Raw genomic sequence first — 16698 nt, 5'->3', positions numbered from 1 at the left:
AGAGTGTGTTAACAAATTACTCTCCACCTTGAGATTTTTTTTTTTTTTTTTTAAAAAACCACATATATATAAAAGCTGCAGAGCGTTGCTTCAATCAACAAAAGCAAGAAGCAGCAGCGCTCAGGAGCCCCCAGCCCCTCTTGTGCCACGCGTGGGGGTTTTGGGAGGGAGCAGCACCGGCCCCCGCTGGACCCGCAGGTGTTTTGTGGAACTGCCAGCAAATGGTTTCAGGCTGATTCACTGGGGGGTTTTTGTGTTGTTTTTTTTTTTTGGTTGCTGGTTTTTTTTTGTTTTTTTTTTTTTTTTTGGTTTGTTTTGGGGTTTTTTTGTTTTGTTTTTTTGGTTTTTTTTTTTTTAAATTTTCCTGTCCATAAAGGATGACTGAGTTCACTGCTGCTGGAAATACCTCACCTCGTGCCTGAACACGCTGTCGTACTTGCGGAGCGTGGTCCTCTACGAGCTGCGGGAGGAGCAAGCCATCAGCATCAGCTAACCAAGCAGATGACTCCCCTGGGAGAAAACCTTTTTTTTTTTTTTTTGCAAAAAATATGAGGTTTCATACCAGACTCCTCAATACCAGACTAACCCTCCTGGGTCACCTTACGGTGATGTACTGAGCTCTGCTTCCACAAACTCTTCCCATGTTTCTGCTTGGCACCACACCACACCAGCTGCTTTATCAGTTGTGAGCAAATACGAGAGGAAAGCACAGAAAATGCAAATTCACAACCGTTCACTCAACGGCCCTGATAAGAGCCTTCTGGATTGCAAATATTTAGGAGCCTTCATCATTCTGCTTGCTTTTACAATAAGACTGCCCTGGTTTCTGAAAGCCAATCTTATCAAAACTGGCAAAATAGCGTGAAATCTTCAGTTCTGGCACAAAAGCAGGTTGAATAGAAAAAGAAACGAAACTCAGTATTTATTTATTTTCGTAGCCAGTCTGAGAAAAGCTGCCTGGCCAGAGACACGCTGGTGCTGCAGTGACCAACCCCCCAAGTCCCAGCTCGCATCAGGATCGAGAAGTCGAGCCCAGACCACCCGTGCAGGACCAGGCTCTTGGAGGTGCCTCAAGTCTGACTTGATCTTAGACTAAACCAAAAACCAGAGGCAGGTGTCAGCGCTCGGGCATCCGCTTCCTGCGCGCTCGAGGCAGCAGGACACAGCAACCAAAACTATATTAGGAAACTTGACAGTTTCAGCCCAAGGAAAACGTTTCCTTTTGCGTCAAAAGCCCATGTGCAACCTCTCTCATTTTTAAACTCCAGCTTTTAAGTCAACATCATAAAAGACAACAGCAACCAGAGACAACTTTCATCTTCAAGTGCATTTAAATACTCCCTTCGCACCACATAGATGCTGATTTTAAGCAGAGTTTGGGGCTGGGGAGGTGTGTTTCCCAGCCTAGTTACTAAAATATCTCTTTTTTTAAGATTTGGGCATGCCAACGTCATAGCATGGGGCCGTTTGCTAACAAGGAACACGACAAAGAAAGGGCGAACCAGGTGGGACCGGACTGACCCATCCCAGGGGTCTTCAAGAGGCAGAACCTATACGATCAGCCCGTGCCACCGGTGAGTTCAACGCACGAGAAAACACCAGTAGCAAAGTCTTACACCACAACACTCCAAATCCTGCCAGCTCCCCACCCACGGATGATTTTATTATGTTACCTGCTGGCTTCTCTGCTGCTTCTGTCCGGGATTTTTAGCACTACGTTCACGTGCTCTCCCCCCCACCCCCCCCCCCCCCAGCTCGCACCAGGGCTTGTGCGCAGCGACTTTTCCAGTGGAGCGATGCAGTGGGGAGATTACGCCGAGCCGTGAGTCACGCCTAGCTCTGAACTATAATAAGCTTGATCCTTACACAAACAGTATTTCTTGCTTGGTCACCACACCCATAAAAACAGAGAGTGAAAGCCGGGCATCCTGAAGCGCCGTAAGGATGCCTCCACCTATCGCTAATTCAGACCTTCGTCCTTCCAGGCGGTGAAACAACACGGACCTGTCCGGTTTTGCCTCTGCCCTTCAGAAAGGGGCAGCGAGGAGAAAGCCCGGTTTAGTTAATCTCCACACAAGCCTGCAAACCTTGGTAAGGGAAATCAAACCCCTTAATACCAAAACGCCCATCTAAAACAAGAGTAAAGTCGGAAAAAAAAAAAAAAAAAAAAAAATACACGGAAGCAAAGCGACCCGCAGCTTCCTCGCGTCCCACATCCTCCCCGCAGGACGACACGCCACCAAAATGAATCTGCCGGGTTTCGGTAGGAACTCGGCAGAAGCGAGGCCGGAGGGGTGCGGAGCATCCCGGGCCTCCGCGGCAGTTTGGAGAAACTGCAGGACCGTGCTTCCTGCCCCAACTCGACCGGGGAAATTAGAAGAGACCAAGGGAAGAAATAAAAAGGAAGCAAGGTAAAATAAATGCACCTCAGCTTCAGCACTCGTGTCTTCCACAGCGTAATAGTGGGGGGAAAAAAAAAAAAAAAAAAGGAAATCGTTAAGCACACTGAATTAAATAAGCATTTCACCAGAAACAAATACAGTCCACCGAACAGGAAAGATGGACTATCAGTTCCAGGATCATAACTTTAAGGGGCTTTAATTCTCTTATTTTGTTTCGATTTCAATCATGTTGAGAAGATGTACTTCAGAAAAAGAAAAAAAAAAAATATTTTTAAGTTCTGATATCAAAACTAAGCCTCAAACATGATCTGGAACTCCTGTATTGTACGTGGCCTTTGCTACGTTTACAAAGGTATCTCCAGAAATATTTTAGGAGCCTAAAACTATGATTTGCCACGTGATTTGTTGACAAGGGCTGGAACGCGAGTCAGGACGCCAGGGCTCCTGTCCCAGAAGCACAAAGTCAGCGCACGACCTTGGCCGGGCACCTCCACCGCGTCCCAGCGTCTCGGGCAGGAGAAAGGACAAGAGGAGCTCCAAGACGGCCCCTCCGAAGCCCTCGGGTACCTTCAGGGGAGACCCAAAGTGCCAAAACCCGGAGAGCTCTCGTCCTGCCAGACCCAGGCAGCAGCTCTTCGCTCCCCACCGCCAGTCCCGCACTTTGCTTTGCAAACCTCCACCAGAAGGAAGCTCCCGCGAGCGAGGCAGCCAGCCGCAACGCAGCGAACTCCTAAACCAAAAACCCACCCCCCAAAAAAACGTGTAATTAGCAGCCCTCTACCTGTAACGCAGAGGGAAGCGAGCCTGGCTCGCCCTCCCCTGCAAACCTCCCCCCGACGAAGGGCTCATGTGCAACCCAGAGGGGAGATGGGCGAGCCTTCGGTGCCGTAAGCAGCCCCACACCTGAGCTGACCAAGCCCTGCTCTTTTTTAACGAGCCTTATCAGAATAGCGACCAGCAAAATAAGCTGCTCGGCTCCAAACCAGCAAGATCTGAAGGTCCTCGAGGGAGGTTCCTCGCTTCCTCCTCCTTCCCGGCCTGCCTCCCCGACCTGCCACCGGCAGGTTACCTAACGCGCGCGAGAACAGCCAAAACACAGAGCCGGGATTAGCGATGCCGTGCCGAACCCGACCTGACCTGACCCCTTCACCAGAGCCGCTAAGCTCCGACTAGGTGCTGTGCGAGTTGGGGCGCGGACTGCGCAGCTCTGGCTTCACCGATGGCAAAAATCAACCCGGCGGATCACCACCTAACCTCCGCTGCCGGGGCGCAGCGAAAACGGTGATTCCCGGTGAAAAGGGAAGGTGCGAGAAAACCTGCGAGCTCGCCAGCTCCTTCTGCCCAAAGGGCGGGCGCTGGGGGACGCAAAAAGAGGAATATTTGTAAATCGATGCGAGAGGCAGCCCGCGCTCAGGCTGGACGTAGCGCTGAGGTTACAGGCGCGAGTAGCTCTTGGATGAGATTTCCCCTCCGGTGAAACCCCACTCCCGCCTCGTGCAGATTGCTGGCACCCTCCAGGCTGCCTCAGGACCGCGCACCGTCCCCGCAAACGGAGATTCTCCAGCAGGGAAAAGGCATCCTTAAAACGATGCTGCTGCTCAAGAGTCAGCAGGAGAAAAGCAGCAGTTAAGCAAGAGTCGCAGTGACGGTTTATAAAAACGTGACGATTTTCATATGCTTAACTGCTTTTAAAGAAAAACTTTACCCTGTTTTGCCGAGCTACAACCACCTGCTTCCCTTTGCTCTAAATACAACCCGTGCTAATTTCAACACACAGATTATACTAAAACTCAGGTTGAAGAACACGTCGGCAGCCGCACAGGAATGAAACCTCCAAGCTGTAGAAAAGCCAGAAAAAGTCTCCAACACAAACACGGCAGCTTTATTAAGTCTGAGGCTCTACCCACACCACCATCATTCTTATTTATCAATTCCTCTTCGGAGAGGGTTTGTGCTTTTCAGGATAAATTACAAACCTGAACTTTCTGTTAGGTCCTGAAGGCAAAACAACGGCTCAAAGCCCGACGCGGATCATGTATTACATTAAAAAAAAAAATAAAAAAGCATTGTCATTACAGTGCAGTAATTAATAAGGATGGTTATTGAGCACGCAAGGTCTAATTTTCACAGCATCCTTTCTCCCACTTAAGCACCAACTTTTCACCTCTGAAAGCTGCCCACGGGTGAGGACACGGCTCCCGGACGCTCGGTCAGGGGGAGGCAGCACCCAGGGGCGAAAGCGGGGCCACGTTTGGGATAAACCAGAGCTGATGGCGAGGATCCTGCGGCTGCGTGGAATGACGGGCTGTAAAGACTGGCCATAAACACACCACGCTTCACCGGGCGGCGTTCACCGCCTCGTTAGGATGAGGGACGGCAGCGGCAGGAACGGAAGGTGAAGAAATGATTGTGCAAAGCAGAGTTTCCTAAAATCGTCCTTCCTTATCAAATTTGTGAAATGATAAAGCTGTTAAATCCTTTGACGAGCGCAGCAGCAGCTGCTCACACGCTCTCAGAGCGGGGTTACACTCCCAAGAATTATAGTAATTATATAAAGGACCCGTCTTAGGCTCTCTTCCTGGTTTAGCCAACTACGAGGCACCTATCTAAAATAAACAGTTTTCTCCGTGGCCGCGTGCGAGGAAATTCAGTTTGAGACAAATCCACCTGCTTAAATCAGGCCACTACTATTTCCAGCGCAAACCCCGGTGTCGTGGAGCCCGGCACTCGCTGTCCTCGCCGGCCTCCCGGGGGGACGCTCGCTATCAGCGCCTCCGCAAATCGGGCCACGGCAGATTTCACATCGTTTTCTCCCCACCGTATTTTGATCCAGCCCTCTTCCTGCCAGGTAAGCCTATTTTTGAAGGGATGAGTTCACAGTTGAACTAAAAGCTCTGTCGGAGCCGGGGCGAGAGAGGATCCCTTCCGGAGCAACGTCCCGTCCCGGGCAACCGCACGGCAGCGAGCCGCCGGGACTCGCCAGAACCACGGTAAACTCTCGGCAGAAAGCTAAACCAACAAAAACAAAGGGATAAAAAAAGACCACGAGCCTGATCTTTTGTAAGTATTTAGGCGCACCACTCCTCTGCACAACCCCTGCCTCCCTCCATTCCGGCAGGGATCTGCACGTGTAACACCCACCGCTCGCACACCGAGAGCCGGCTCTGCGCCAGGCTCCTCCGAGCCGCGGGCTGGGAACGAGCGTCTCGCCCGACCACCCTGCCAGATGCACCAACCATCAACGCCCTGAGCTGCCGCCCTCTGTAAGCTTATTTCTTCAAGCAGCAAAAACGCACGTTCAAATAGTTCAACCGTCACGTTTCCCCCAAACCCGACAGAGCGCAGGCGCGCGCCGCTCGAGCCACGGCACGGCGGCTTCGCTGCTGCCTTTTCCGTTGAGAACGGCCCTTGTTTTTTTCCTGGGGAAAAAAAGGTTTTTCTCACTGCACCAGGGTAACGACTCACGATCGGCAGAAAGGAGCTCGGTGCCTGCAGGCCCCGCTCCGCGCAGGTGAAAGCTGCGATGCCACGAGTCAGCGCACCAACTGTTTATTTTCCTTTTACACCTACTTTAAATAGAAGCTTTTGTTCTACTGAAACTATTAATCTGAGTCTTACCATGAGGCTTTTTTTTTTTTTTTTTTTTTATATATTTTAAACACTCTGAAGAAGCGAAAAAGAAAAAAATTGCCACGATGCTTTAAAGTCCAACTTTAAAGGGGGAAGCAAGGCGCAGCAGAAAGCGAACCCCAACCCAAACCAAAGAGTCCGGCTGGGGCGCAGGAACGGGAGCGACCGCGATCCAGCCTTCGCCGAGGCTGGAAACACGCAGGAAGAAGAAATTTGACATCATCAGCGATCTGATGTGGAGGATTCCAGCCGTCAGGTTTGGCTTTTCCGGCTACGCGACTTAAGCCGACGATAACATCTTTATTAGCCTCGCAATTCAAAGCCGAAAATCATCCCCCCCCCCCCCCCCGCCCCCAGTCCCAGGCAAACCCCGTCGCGGGACTCACCCCCGCGCGCGCGGCGCCGCCGCCGTGAGCCCATTTCACAGCTGGGTAAGCGGAGGCACGGCGGCAGGGCCGGGCCACGCTCTCCCCCCGGTGTAATCCTGGGAGGATCCGTCCCGTTACCGCGCTCTTTGCGTAAGCGACTCCCACGACACGGCGTCGGTGCAAAGACATTTCCCTTAAGCATGGGATTGTCGGAGATGCTCGAGCCGGTGAGTCACCGCCAGCCTCCTCGCCCACAAGGGAAGCATACGGAGTCCACGGGAACCTGTAATTAGCCGGACGAGAAACTCCCTTTCCTCCCGAGATTAAGACGGGCAAACTCTTAGACTTGTTTTTTAAGCTCGCGTACGGCCAAGCACAGCCCCAGCCCCAGCGGTCAGGCACAGATCTGCGTGCTAACACCCCTTCAAACAGCCACACACGACAAATAAATAATAAATAAATAAATAAGAAAGCAGCTTTTTTTTTTTTTTTTTTTTTTCACCCCCCCCCCGAAAGGCAAAAACCCTCAGCACGAGGACGAAGGCCGGCAGCGAAGCTCGCCCCGGTTCGAACGCAACACACGGGATCGCAAAGCCACACGGATTTCCAGGTCGCAATCCTCTTTGGTACGCAGCGGAGGAGAAGTAACCAGATTATAATTATTTGGCCCCAAATCACCGCAACGTGCGAGTCTTTTCGTAACACAGCGCCCACCGCCCCACCGTCCGTTCCAGTTTACTCCCACTTCGGGCGCTGGACGGAGCGACCCGCAGACCCCGGGGCTCACCCTCCCCTCCCCGGGGGGGGGGGGGGGGATTTAAACCGAGCCGAAATGATTCGGATCGACCTCACGGAGCCAAAACCCACCAAAAGCTGCGGGGCTGCGGGGCCGGTTCATCGGGCGGGAACGCGGGTGGGGGCCACGGTCGTCCGTGCCCCCCCCGGCCCTTCTTCCCCGGCCGAGGCGGCTGCAGCGAGAGCCCCAAACCCCCCCCCCCCCCCCCCAAACCCCCGGGGCCCAACCGGCACCGGGAGCCCAACCCTACCCGGGCGATACCCGGGTACCCGCGCCCCCCCCCCCCCCCCCCACCTCAGGCAGCGCCGTGACCCCAGCGGGACCCGCGGCCGCCGCCACCCCCAGGCCCGGCCCCGTTAAAAACTTTCCCGAAACCCGAGCTCGGCCCGCCGCCGGGGCAGCGGGCGGGCGTTACCTGTGCGCGGCTCCATGGCCCCGCGGCCCAGCACCGGAGCGGACCCGGCCGCGCTCCCGGCGGGGGGGGGTGCGGAGGGCGGCGGGGGGGGGGGGGGGAAGGAGGGAGGGGGGGCGGGAAGGGAGCCCGGAACGCCGCGCCGCCCCCGTTCCCGCCCGGAACGCTTTGGCGGGCGCACGCGGCCGCCCCGCCCCGCCCCGGGTAGCCCCGCCCTCCCCGCGGGCGGGGCCACTGCGCCTGCGCAGGAAGGAGGAGGTTGGGGGGGGAAGCGGGAGAGCGCCCTCTTGCGGCTGGGCGGGAGCGGCGCGAACCCCCCGCGTGGGGCGGTAACCCCGCTGTGGGGTCTGAACCCCCCTATGTGGGGCCTCTGGGGGACCTGTAACCCCCCCCCCATGGGGATTCAACCCCACTGCAGGGTCTGTGTGGGTTCTGTAACCCCTTGTGTGGGTCCTCTGTGGGGTCTGAACCCCTAGTGTGGGGCCTGTGAGGGGTCTTTATGCCCCTGCGTGGGGTCTGTAACACCCCCTGTGGGGTCTGAACCCCCTGCATGGGGGCTTTGTGGGGTCTGTCACCCCCCCTGTGGGGCCTCAACCCCAGTGTGGGGCCTGTGGGGGGTCTGTAACCCCTCCTGTGGGGTCTGTAACCCTGAGTGTGGGGCCTCAACCCCACTGTGGGGTCTGAACCCCCCGTGTGGGGCCTCTGGGGGGCCTGTAACCCCCCCTGTGGGGCTTGAACCCCCAGCATGGGGGCTGTGTGGGGCCTTTAACCCCTGGTTTGGGGCCTGAACCCCACTGTGGGGTCTGAACACCCAGCGTGGGGGCTGTGTGGGGTCTGTAATCCCCTGTGGGGTCTGTAACCCCCCCGTGCGGTCTGAACCCCCAGCGTGGGGGCTGTGTGGGGTCTGTAATCCCCTGTGGGGTCTGTAACCCCCCCGTGGGGTCTGAACCCCCAGCGTGGGGGCTGTGTGGGGCCTGAACCCCAGAATCCAGGAGGCCGAGGAGCAGGCGCCTGGTCCCGCCGGGAATTGCTCCCACCTCCAGGGAAAGCTGCAGGGGGGCCCCACCGTGCCCCCCACCCCCGGCACGCGGGAACACCGCCTCTCCCTCTGCCCCACGGCGTGGGGAGCGGGGGGGGGGGACACGATGCCGACGGCGCATCCACCCAGCTGAACACCCGGCATCCCCCGTGCCGTGGGTGCCGGCGGCCGAGGGGTGAAACACACTGAAAACGTGGCCCCTGGCGCTGCTGCTCGGGTCCCTTCCCCAAACCGGGGGGGTGAGGGACACACACACACACACAAACACACTCACACACACACGCGCGCGCGTGCCCACGCGTGTCCTCGCAAAACCAGACCCGAGGTTTCGCTGTGGGGTGACGCGTGACGCCGCCAGCTCCGCCGCGGGGTGTCGGGACATGCCGGGAAATCCCGGCGGAGCTCCTGCCGGCGTCTTTGCCGCCGTGGTCCGTCTCCCCCTCGGCCTTTCTGCCGTGTAAACGCGTTTTCCTCGGTGGGGAAAAGGCCCCGGGGGGGGGGGCTGGGGGCTGCTCGGGCCGGTGGCAAACCCCCCGGGCGGGAAGAACGGCGTGGGGCCCGTCATGCGGGAGCGTTCAGCTGATCCCGGCGCTGAATCGCGGCCTTTGTTCCCCGCCAGCAACCTAGCGTTGTTTATATCTCGCACAAAAGGATTGTTTATCATGTCAGGGGACGAGAAAAGTCCACTAAAGAAAGAACAGTCTGTGCCGTGGAGTCCTGGCCTCCCCGGAGCCTTTTTTTTCCCCTCCTCACTGCAGTGTTTGTTCAAAGCAGAGGCTTTCCGAGCGCCCCTGATTTCCAAGCGATCAATAGCGATGGCATGGCGAGCCGTCCCCGACGCCGGTGCGGGTGGGCTTCGTGTCACCCTCCTCCCCTGCTGCTCCCATCAGCTGTTTCTTTCCAGCTGCCTGGAGCGACTGGAAGGGGTCAGCAAGGCAGGCATGGTGTTAAATCTAAGTCAAACCTTGCCTCTTTTCTCCCAGTTCTAGTTTAAAACCCTTCCCACAGCTGGGAGAAATGGTTTGGTCAACGGATTTCCCCCTGAGGAGATGCACAGGGCCTCTGCACCCGTCATCGGTAACGCCGGTACTGCCCTTCCCTCCGAAACCTCGTGGTGGGCACGGCGACTGACGGTGATGGTGATGATGGTGATGATGATGATGGTGATGATGATGGTGACGGTGACAGCTGGCCCCCGCGACGCGGCCGCTCCCGGGCAGACCCACAGCCGTTCCGCAGCCCCCCCGCGCTCTCCTGGGCCTGGTTCTCGTCGGCGTTAGCAGTTTTATGAGTTCAGCCCAGGGGTTTTTCACGTCCTCAGCGTCCCTTCGAGCTGAGTTTTCACAAGATTTTGAGCTCCCCGGGCCTGGCACGCCGCTTCCCCCCTTCTCGAGGCCAGCCGGAGCAGTTTCCACGAGCGTTTGTGTCGCGTCGGCTCTGCCGCAGCTGTGAGGATCGATGCAGATGGGCGGCAGCTTCTCCTGGTTAGCGCCGGGGGGTTTGCAAAGCCCCGGGCCGGGCTCACGTCTCCGTGAGGGCTCGAGCAGAAGCTGGGCCTGAAGGAGAAGCTGCAAATGGATCGTGGAGATTCAAACAGCTCATTCAAGGGTGCTGACTGCGCACAGCTCCCCCTTTTCTCCGTCCGTATCCTCCAACCTCGTGCGGATGGGCAAGGGCTCTCTTCTTGCTCCCCCTGCTCTCCACTTTCCTCCGTGCAACCCGCCCGCCCCCGGGGTGCTGTTCCCGGTGTTGCGCCTCCAGGCGAGCGACCGTACGCTCCCGAGCGTCGGCCCCGATTTCATCCGGAGCTCGGCAACGTCGAGATCCCGGCACCGCGGTTCGGAGCCTGCGGGGAAGCAGCTTCGTCCCGGGATCCTGCGAGACGTCCAGCGATCGCAGTCACCCCCGTCGGCGGGTGCTCTGGCAGGTGAAACTTGGGAGTGCGGGATGGTTCTTAAAATCCGTCGTGGCACCTCGGGGGAGGAAACGGGGCGTGTCTGCACAGCGCGGGAGCGAGGGGAAGGGCTTTTTGGAGGAGAGGACGGGCAGCAGGCGTGGGGCTAACTTGTGACGCAGCCGAGGAGCCACCAGCTGAGCTACAAACGCTTTTCCAACCATTTTAGGGGCTGACTTAAGGGTGACGTTACTGCGGCGTTATCGCTCCGGCACCGCCCTTCGCAGGGACACTGACCGGGGCCCGTGTCTTAAAAACGCGGCGGAGGAGCCGGCCCTGGGTCTCAGCCCCTTCGCCGGGCTCAGAACCGAGGCTAAACTCCCCGCGCAGCGCCGGGACAGGGAGCAAACGACTCGGTAGTTCAGCTCCTGCTGCTCGCTGTGGTGCCACGCGGGGTCACATCCTGGCGCGACGCAAGCGGGGACGGCTCCGCTGAGCCACACGGAGTTTCCCCCACCCACAGCAGCTCCAGGGTCTGGGTATGGATTTTTTTTTTTAAATTTTTTTTTTTACTGTTTGGAGGAAAGCTTTCTCAGAACATCATCCTAGTTGGAAATCTCGCAGCAGCTCCTGTGCAAGTCGCTCCTCACACGCCGGACGAATAATAGCGTTTTGCACTTCCAAAGACTCTTCCATCTGAGGATTTGAGAGGACTTCACGTATGGAAATGCATTAATCCTTCCAGCAGCCCCCAGTTTTATTCCAGTCACTTAACAAATGGGGGAGGCAGCCCTCGCTTCTGGGAGGTCAGTGGGCTCGTGCGCGTTCCCGGGCAGCCAAAGGAGAGCAGGATTCCCGACATCCTGCCCTAACTGCCAATAGCAGAAGGTGAAAATCCTGATTTTTCCAAGTCTGGATTTTTCCAGGCTCCTGTTGATCCGCAGGGTCTGAGCGTCGCCACGTGTTTGTTCTTCTGGGGACGTGAGCGATGGATGGGAGATGGGAACTGGAGGGGGGACCGGTGTGATGGGGCGCCGTCAGGCCGGCCTCGGGGTGCTGGGTGTGGAGGGAGGCAGTGAAACGTGCCGGTGTGGACTTGGGGGTGCTCTCAAGTAAGAAGGGAAATAAAAAGAAGAGTGTTGAAGAAGAGAGAACCAGCTCCAGGAGGGAAGTCAAGAGGGAAGGCGTCAACCAACTCAGCTGAAAAAACCCCGTTTTCACTCAGTTTCTTTGTGATGCTTCAGTTTAGCTGGATCATTGTCAGAAACGGTGTGAGAGGGAGGATGGGACGTGGGATAAATGCGAGGGTGAGGCCGGGCTGGCGAGAGGCAGAGTCGGAGCTGCCAGCTGCAGTTCTGCGGAGGGAATCCACATCTGGCTCTGCTGGAGTAGGCACACCCCGGGGTATGACCTTTTCCTTGGAAAAGCCCAAAGGAGAAGCAAATCTGAGATATTTGTGGGTCTGTTGGGATACGTTTGGCTCCCTCGTGAACTGTTAAGTTTAATTTTGTAACAGCTGGGGTGGACTGTCTGGCTTTTAATGCTTTGGAAATTAAAAAAACATTGTAAAACCAATTAAAAACTCATAAAACCAGAGGTTAACTAAAGCCCCGGTCACACTTATCTCACTATATTGGATATTACTGTCCTTTCTGCGGCGAGTGAGATAAAATGTATGTTGATATGAGGTTACAGACTCGGTGGCACAGAAGCCAGCGCTCGTTTAACTTGCTGTAAAGCCCTGGGTGCCCCGGGACACATCACCCGAGGTTCAGCCTGGGTTTGCTCCCTCGGGGACACGGGCTAGCGTCCCGGCACAGCAAAGCCCCGCTGCGGCCAACCGAGGAGCCAATTTTCAGGCTGGCTGCTGAGCTGGAGCTACCCAACGCGCCTGCTCCGCTGCAGCAACCCTCCTCTCCTCCGGCGACGAGAACGGACCCAGAACTTCACACAACAGGCAAAACGTAGAGGTTTTTCCCTTTCTTCTGAAGCTTCGGGCGCCGGTCATCAGCAGGATTAATGCCCAGCCCAGCACGGGGCTGGCAGCCAGACTGCTGAAGCAGCCGTTAAACGCTCGTTGTCTTTACAGCGTCTGCAGCGTGACACACCGGCACCGTTCCGGCACTTGACATCACGGATACAAAGGAAGATTAAAGCGCGGTCTCGACCGAGTGCAATGACTCGCCTGGATTTGTGAGGGGACGGTAGGATAAATAAGAAGAGTTCCATAAAGAGGATCAGGGATTGGAGTGGAGGGGGGATAAAGACGGAGGAGCAGATGGCGAGCATCACCAAGACACTGAAGAAGTGAGGCGAGGCAGTCGCGAGCCCAGGACCGCTGTTGTCTGGGCTTTGTACAGAAATCATTTGACTAGTGAAGAAAAATATATGGCGAGGAAGCCCAGGGATTGGAGCCACAAAGTCTTTCCAGCTTAACTTGAGCTCAGCCGGTTAGCTCCGGACTGATTTGCGAAGACTTTTAAAGGCCTCAGCTAGCGGGGTTATGAAGGAGCTTTTCTTGCCTTAAAACTCACTTGACTTTTCCCCCAAAACCTCACAGAGTGGGCAATTAACTCAACATAATTGACATATATACGCAGTTTTCAAAAGAAAGTGGGTAGGGTTCTGGACCCAAAAGGACCTTTGCTTGTTTATTTGCCTTTTTTTTTTTTTTTTTTTTTTTTCCCCCTCGTCACTGTTAAAAGGAGAAGCACAATAAGATTATGAAAAAATAATGAGGTGAAGTAAACCATTCCACATAATGAAGTGTGCTCATTTTCCAAAGCCAACAGGAAACCACAAGACTTACTGTAGGACAGCTCAATAGATGCAGAAATTGTTCCCAAGGCAGTTAAATGGAGTTACTTGTATTTACTAATGAGAGATAATTGAGTAGGAAAAAAGACATGCCTACTCATGGTACGACAACTTTTTTTTTTTACTCCGTTAGAAAAGCAGAGGGTTAAATGGCAGCTGACAAGCAAAACTAATAAGAAAACAAACTAATTTTTGGCTTCACAGGCCTGAAACTCTTCAAAGATGGAAACTCATCCAAGCCTTATTTTACTTGCCAAGATCCTCTCTTTTTTATGTAGCACTTTTCCTCGGGAGACCCGAACGCTGTGGCAGAAGATGTCTCGGACACGAGCATCGTTTCAGAGCGTCCGAACTGGGGCACAGGAAAGGGTCGGGATTTTCCCAAGTCATCAGAAACCAGATGCAGAGCCAGGACCAGGAGTGGGATGCTGTAAATCTTCTTGCACACGGCAGAGAGATAGGTAAAGAAAATTGGTTTGTATTAATGAAAACCAGAGGAGGAAAAACATCACGAGACATACAGGCACAACTGTTTCTAAGCAACTACCCTATTTTCCAAAGTTTGCATGAGTTTCAGCTCCCTTCTGGCAGTGATCTGTTTTTCCTCTCCCCTCTAACTAACGTTATTACCCTTTTACTGACACAAGAGGAAGGTGATTTTGTTGCTGAACTGAAGATGTTAATTTATAGGAGCAAATGCCTAGTTCTTGGCATGTTTCCAGAGCCGGACTCATCACACCACGGGTTGATTTGGCCCCTGGATGCCACAACAACACGCTCATTGATGGGGCGCAACGGGGCTCGAGGGAAACGCTCGTGGTATTTCTTTGGTTGAAAGACTGCTGCTTTTAAGAAGTACGACGAGAGGCAACCGCTGAACCGATGTGCCGACGTACACAGACATTTCCATTTCCTCAGTACACGGAGGGGGGGTGACAAAGAGGTGTGAGCTGTCCGTGGCTGGGTGCCCGTAGCCGGTCCGGTCCCGCTGCGGCATCGCCGTCGGCTGCCGCCGCAGCTTTGCCCATGAACCAGTAATAGGATGTGCAGGAGGATCATCTCCTCTTCTGACTCGATACCTGAGGATGTGGCTCTCTGCAGTTCGGCTCTCTCCCACCAGCAGCAGAAAGATTTAGACCTGGAATAGGTCTAAACATCGGCTACCGGGTCCGCCAGGCACAAATGTCATTAGTGGGAAGCAGACGCTGACGTCAGAACGGCCGAGACATTTGGCTCCAAGGGGCACATCTGAATTTTTCTAACGCGGCGTGTCTGGTTTGCAACCGGTACCAAGAACGCAAAAAGCAGGGAGCAATTCCACGGTGCTGTTTGCATCAAGATGGTTTCCAGCCTCGATCTCTGGGATTTCATTTATGAGCTCGTGTTCAATTAGACGGTTCGAGCTGAGCAGTTGTGCACGAGCGTCACAATGAAAGTCACAGCTGAAGCCGTGCCTCTGTTTTAGAGTAGGAAGGAATAAAGGGAGCACAGTCTGATCCAGTAATGTTACTGGTTTGATAAAAGGTCAAATATAAAATAGCCCCTTGGAATATATTCCCTGTGGAGCGCAAGCCTCAGGAGTATCTCTGAGCGGGAGCAGCTCTTCTCACATCGATCCCCAGTTTTTGCTGTTTCATGGGACAGCTATTCAAATTTGGTAAAAGAACCAACATATCTGCTGGAGCAGAGAGAGTGAAAAATTATTTTCCTACCTTGAGAATGACGTAGAACCATTTTAAAGGTGCGAGCCAGGATGGGATGTGAATCAAAGGTTGCAGAGACGAGGACTTTTGTTACGTGGTAGCGTGTGATGTCCCAGGAGATGCAGACTGCCTCGGCCACCTTTCTCTTTGAAACGAGAAGAGGAAAATCAACTCCTTTTTAAATAGTCAAGATAAAATTTCATCTCTTAAAATAGACAGCACCATAACCCTGGGACAATCCTACTGACTAAACTTAGGTAGCAAAATCTGCACCCGAAGCTGTTATCATACTGTTTAAATAGTAATTGGACTAGAGTAATTACTAGGAAGTCTAACCAGAATTTTATTTATGCAAATATAATTTGAATGACTTCTTAAGGAAGATTTGAATTAGAGACACTGTCAAATGTTACATTGTCCAGCAACAAGTCCTGTTGACATTGAACTGCTCTTCCACTGTCCAAAGTTATTCTGTGGGAAAGGAGAATTGTAAAGATTGCCTCAAAATAAAAGTACAGTTCCTGTAAATGTCTTATCTGCAAATAATGGATAAATATCTTACAAATAAGACGGGCATTTTCACTCTCAGTAATTAATAAAATGAACACCGGAGCTATTTTTACCCTGGAATATATCTTGCCTGTTAGTTTTTATCACGTCCATTATTTGAAAATTTGTAAAACTGGTAGATTGGTACAAATCCACTGACGTCTATGTAGATGAAATGTAAGCACGAGCAAAACCCAGCCTGACAGCTGACAAACACTTTGCAGCATCCTCCTCAAAGCGACGGAGTCACCTGTGTCCCACACTGCCCTTTTGAGGTGGATAAAAGCCACGGTGGAAGGATTATTATGGGAATCGAGGAGTCAGAACTAAGAAACCTCAAGGGGCGTCCTGTCTGACAGGCTTGCCAGGAGAGCAAGGCAGAGTTTGGGCCTGTCCCCTAACACAAGAGCCTTTGACTTCTAGAAGCTGCAGATTTTATTGTGGTTTTATTGCGGTTCCCTTCTGTCTGCAGCTCCCAGAGCGCTTCACCCTTTGGTACAAATAAAATTGGTCAGCAGAATTTGAGGGCTGATTTGGAGGCCAACGCTGTGGTACGTTGGCAAAGCTTAGATGGGGGAAGGGGAAAATGAAAACAGATGAAAACTAAGTAGCATCTGACCACAATTTTCTGGATTCACATGAAGCAAAGGCATCTGAATTACTTGGGCCAGCGACTCTCCAAATATCCAGTTAAGTTTAGAAGGCAAATAAATAGACTATGCTAAAGATAAAATCTGCATCAGGAGCCATTTTATCTTTTGAAATAAATTAACTAGATCACTCTTCCAAAGCTTCGTGCTGCCAGGCTAGCGTACCTCTAATTTGTGTTCAGTATCGCTGTTTGTTTGTACTTTTCAAGAAGGTGCTCGGCTCCATCCATTATCATTATTATTTTATGCATTTGTGCTACTGGAGCTTGCGGGATGTTGGTGCCAGCCCAGCTGCTAGGCTCTGCACTAAGGCAGAACAAAAGTCCCTGACTCAAAGGTATTTTGAAGAGACATTAAAAATGCAATCCCTTATCCGGCAATTTAAAACCAGGCTCCAGCAGCAGAGGACAATTTACGATTGATTGTCTGTTTTTCTAT

General features: G+C 53.7%; 1 protein-coding gene and 1 long non-coding RNA gene across 15 annotated transcripts in view; one reads left to right on the top strand and one right to left on the bottom strand.

The window, feature by feature from the left end:
* The window catches only part of OTUD7B (OTU deubiquitinase 7B), a 54362-nt gene that overhangs the window by 30065 nt on the left and 7599 nt on the right, over positions 1–16698 (bottom strand). For 6 of the 14 annotated variants that reach the window (XM_042784637.1, XM_042784639.1, XM_042784636.1 and 3 more), the window contains one exon: positions 15071–15206. Coding sequence is in view for 1 of the 14 variants with exons in the window: in XM_042784635.1 (XP_042640569.1) it covers positions 7612–7627 (16 nt within the window). In the remaining 13 variants the exon portion in view is untranslated. Of the gene's footprint in view, positions 1–7267; positions 7378–7611; positions 7796–15070; positions 15207–16698 lie in introns of those variants that run through there. The other 8 variants (XR_006164604.1, XR_006164605.1, XR_006164603.1 and 5 more) reach the window with 3 other exon arrangements.
* Positions 5319–7074, top strand: LOC116962706. The gene is made up of 2 exons (XR_004407740.2): positions 5319–5392; positions 5521–7074. It is a non-coding gene; the product is annotated as an uncharacterized LOC116962706 (long non-coding RNA).

The sequence above is a fragment of the Tyto alba genome, unplaced genomic scaffold, assembly GCF_018691265.1.
Source record: "Tyto alba isolate M040663 unplaced genomic scaffold, T.alba_DEE_v4.0 Super-Scaffold_8, whole genome shotgun sequence".
Taxonomy (NCBI): domain Eukaryota; kingdom Metazoa; phylum Chordata; class Aves; order Strigiformes; family Tytonidae; genus Tyto; species Tyto alba.
This window is presented reverse-complemented; position numbering and strand designations above follow the sequence as displayed.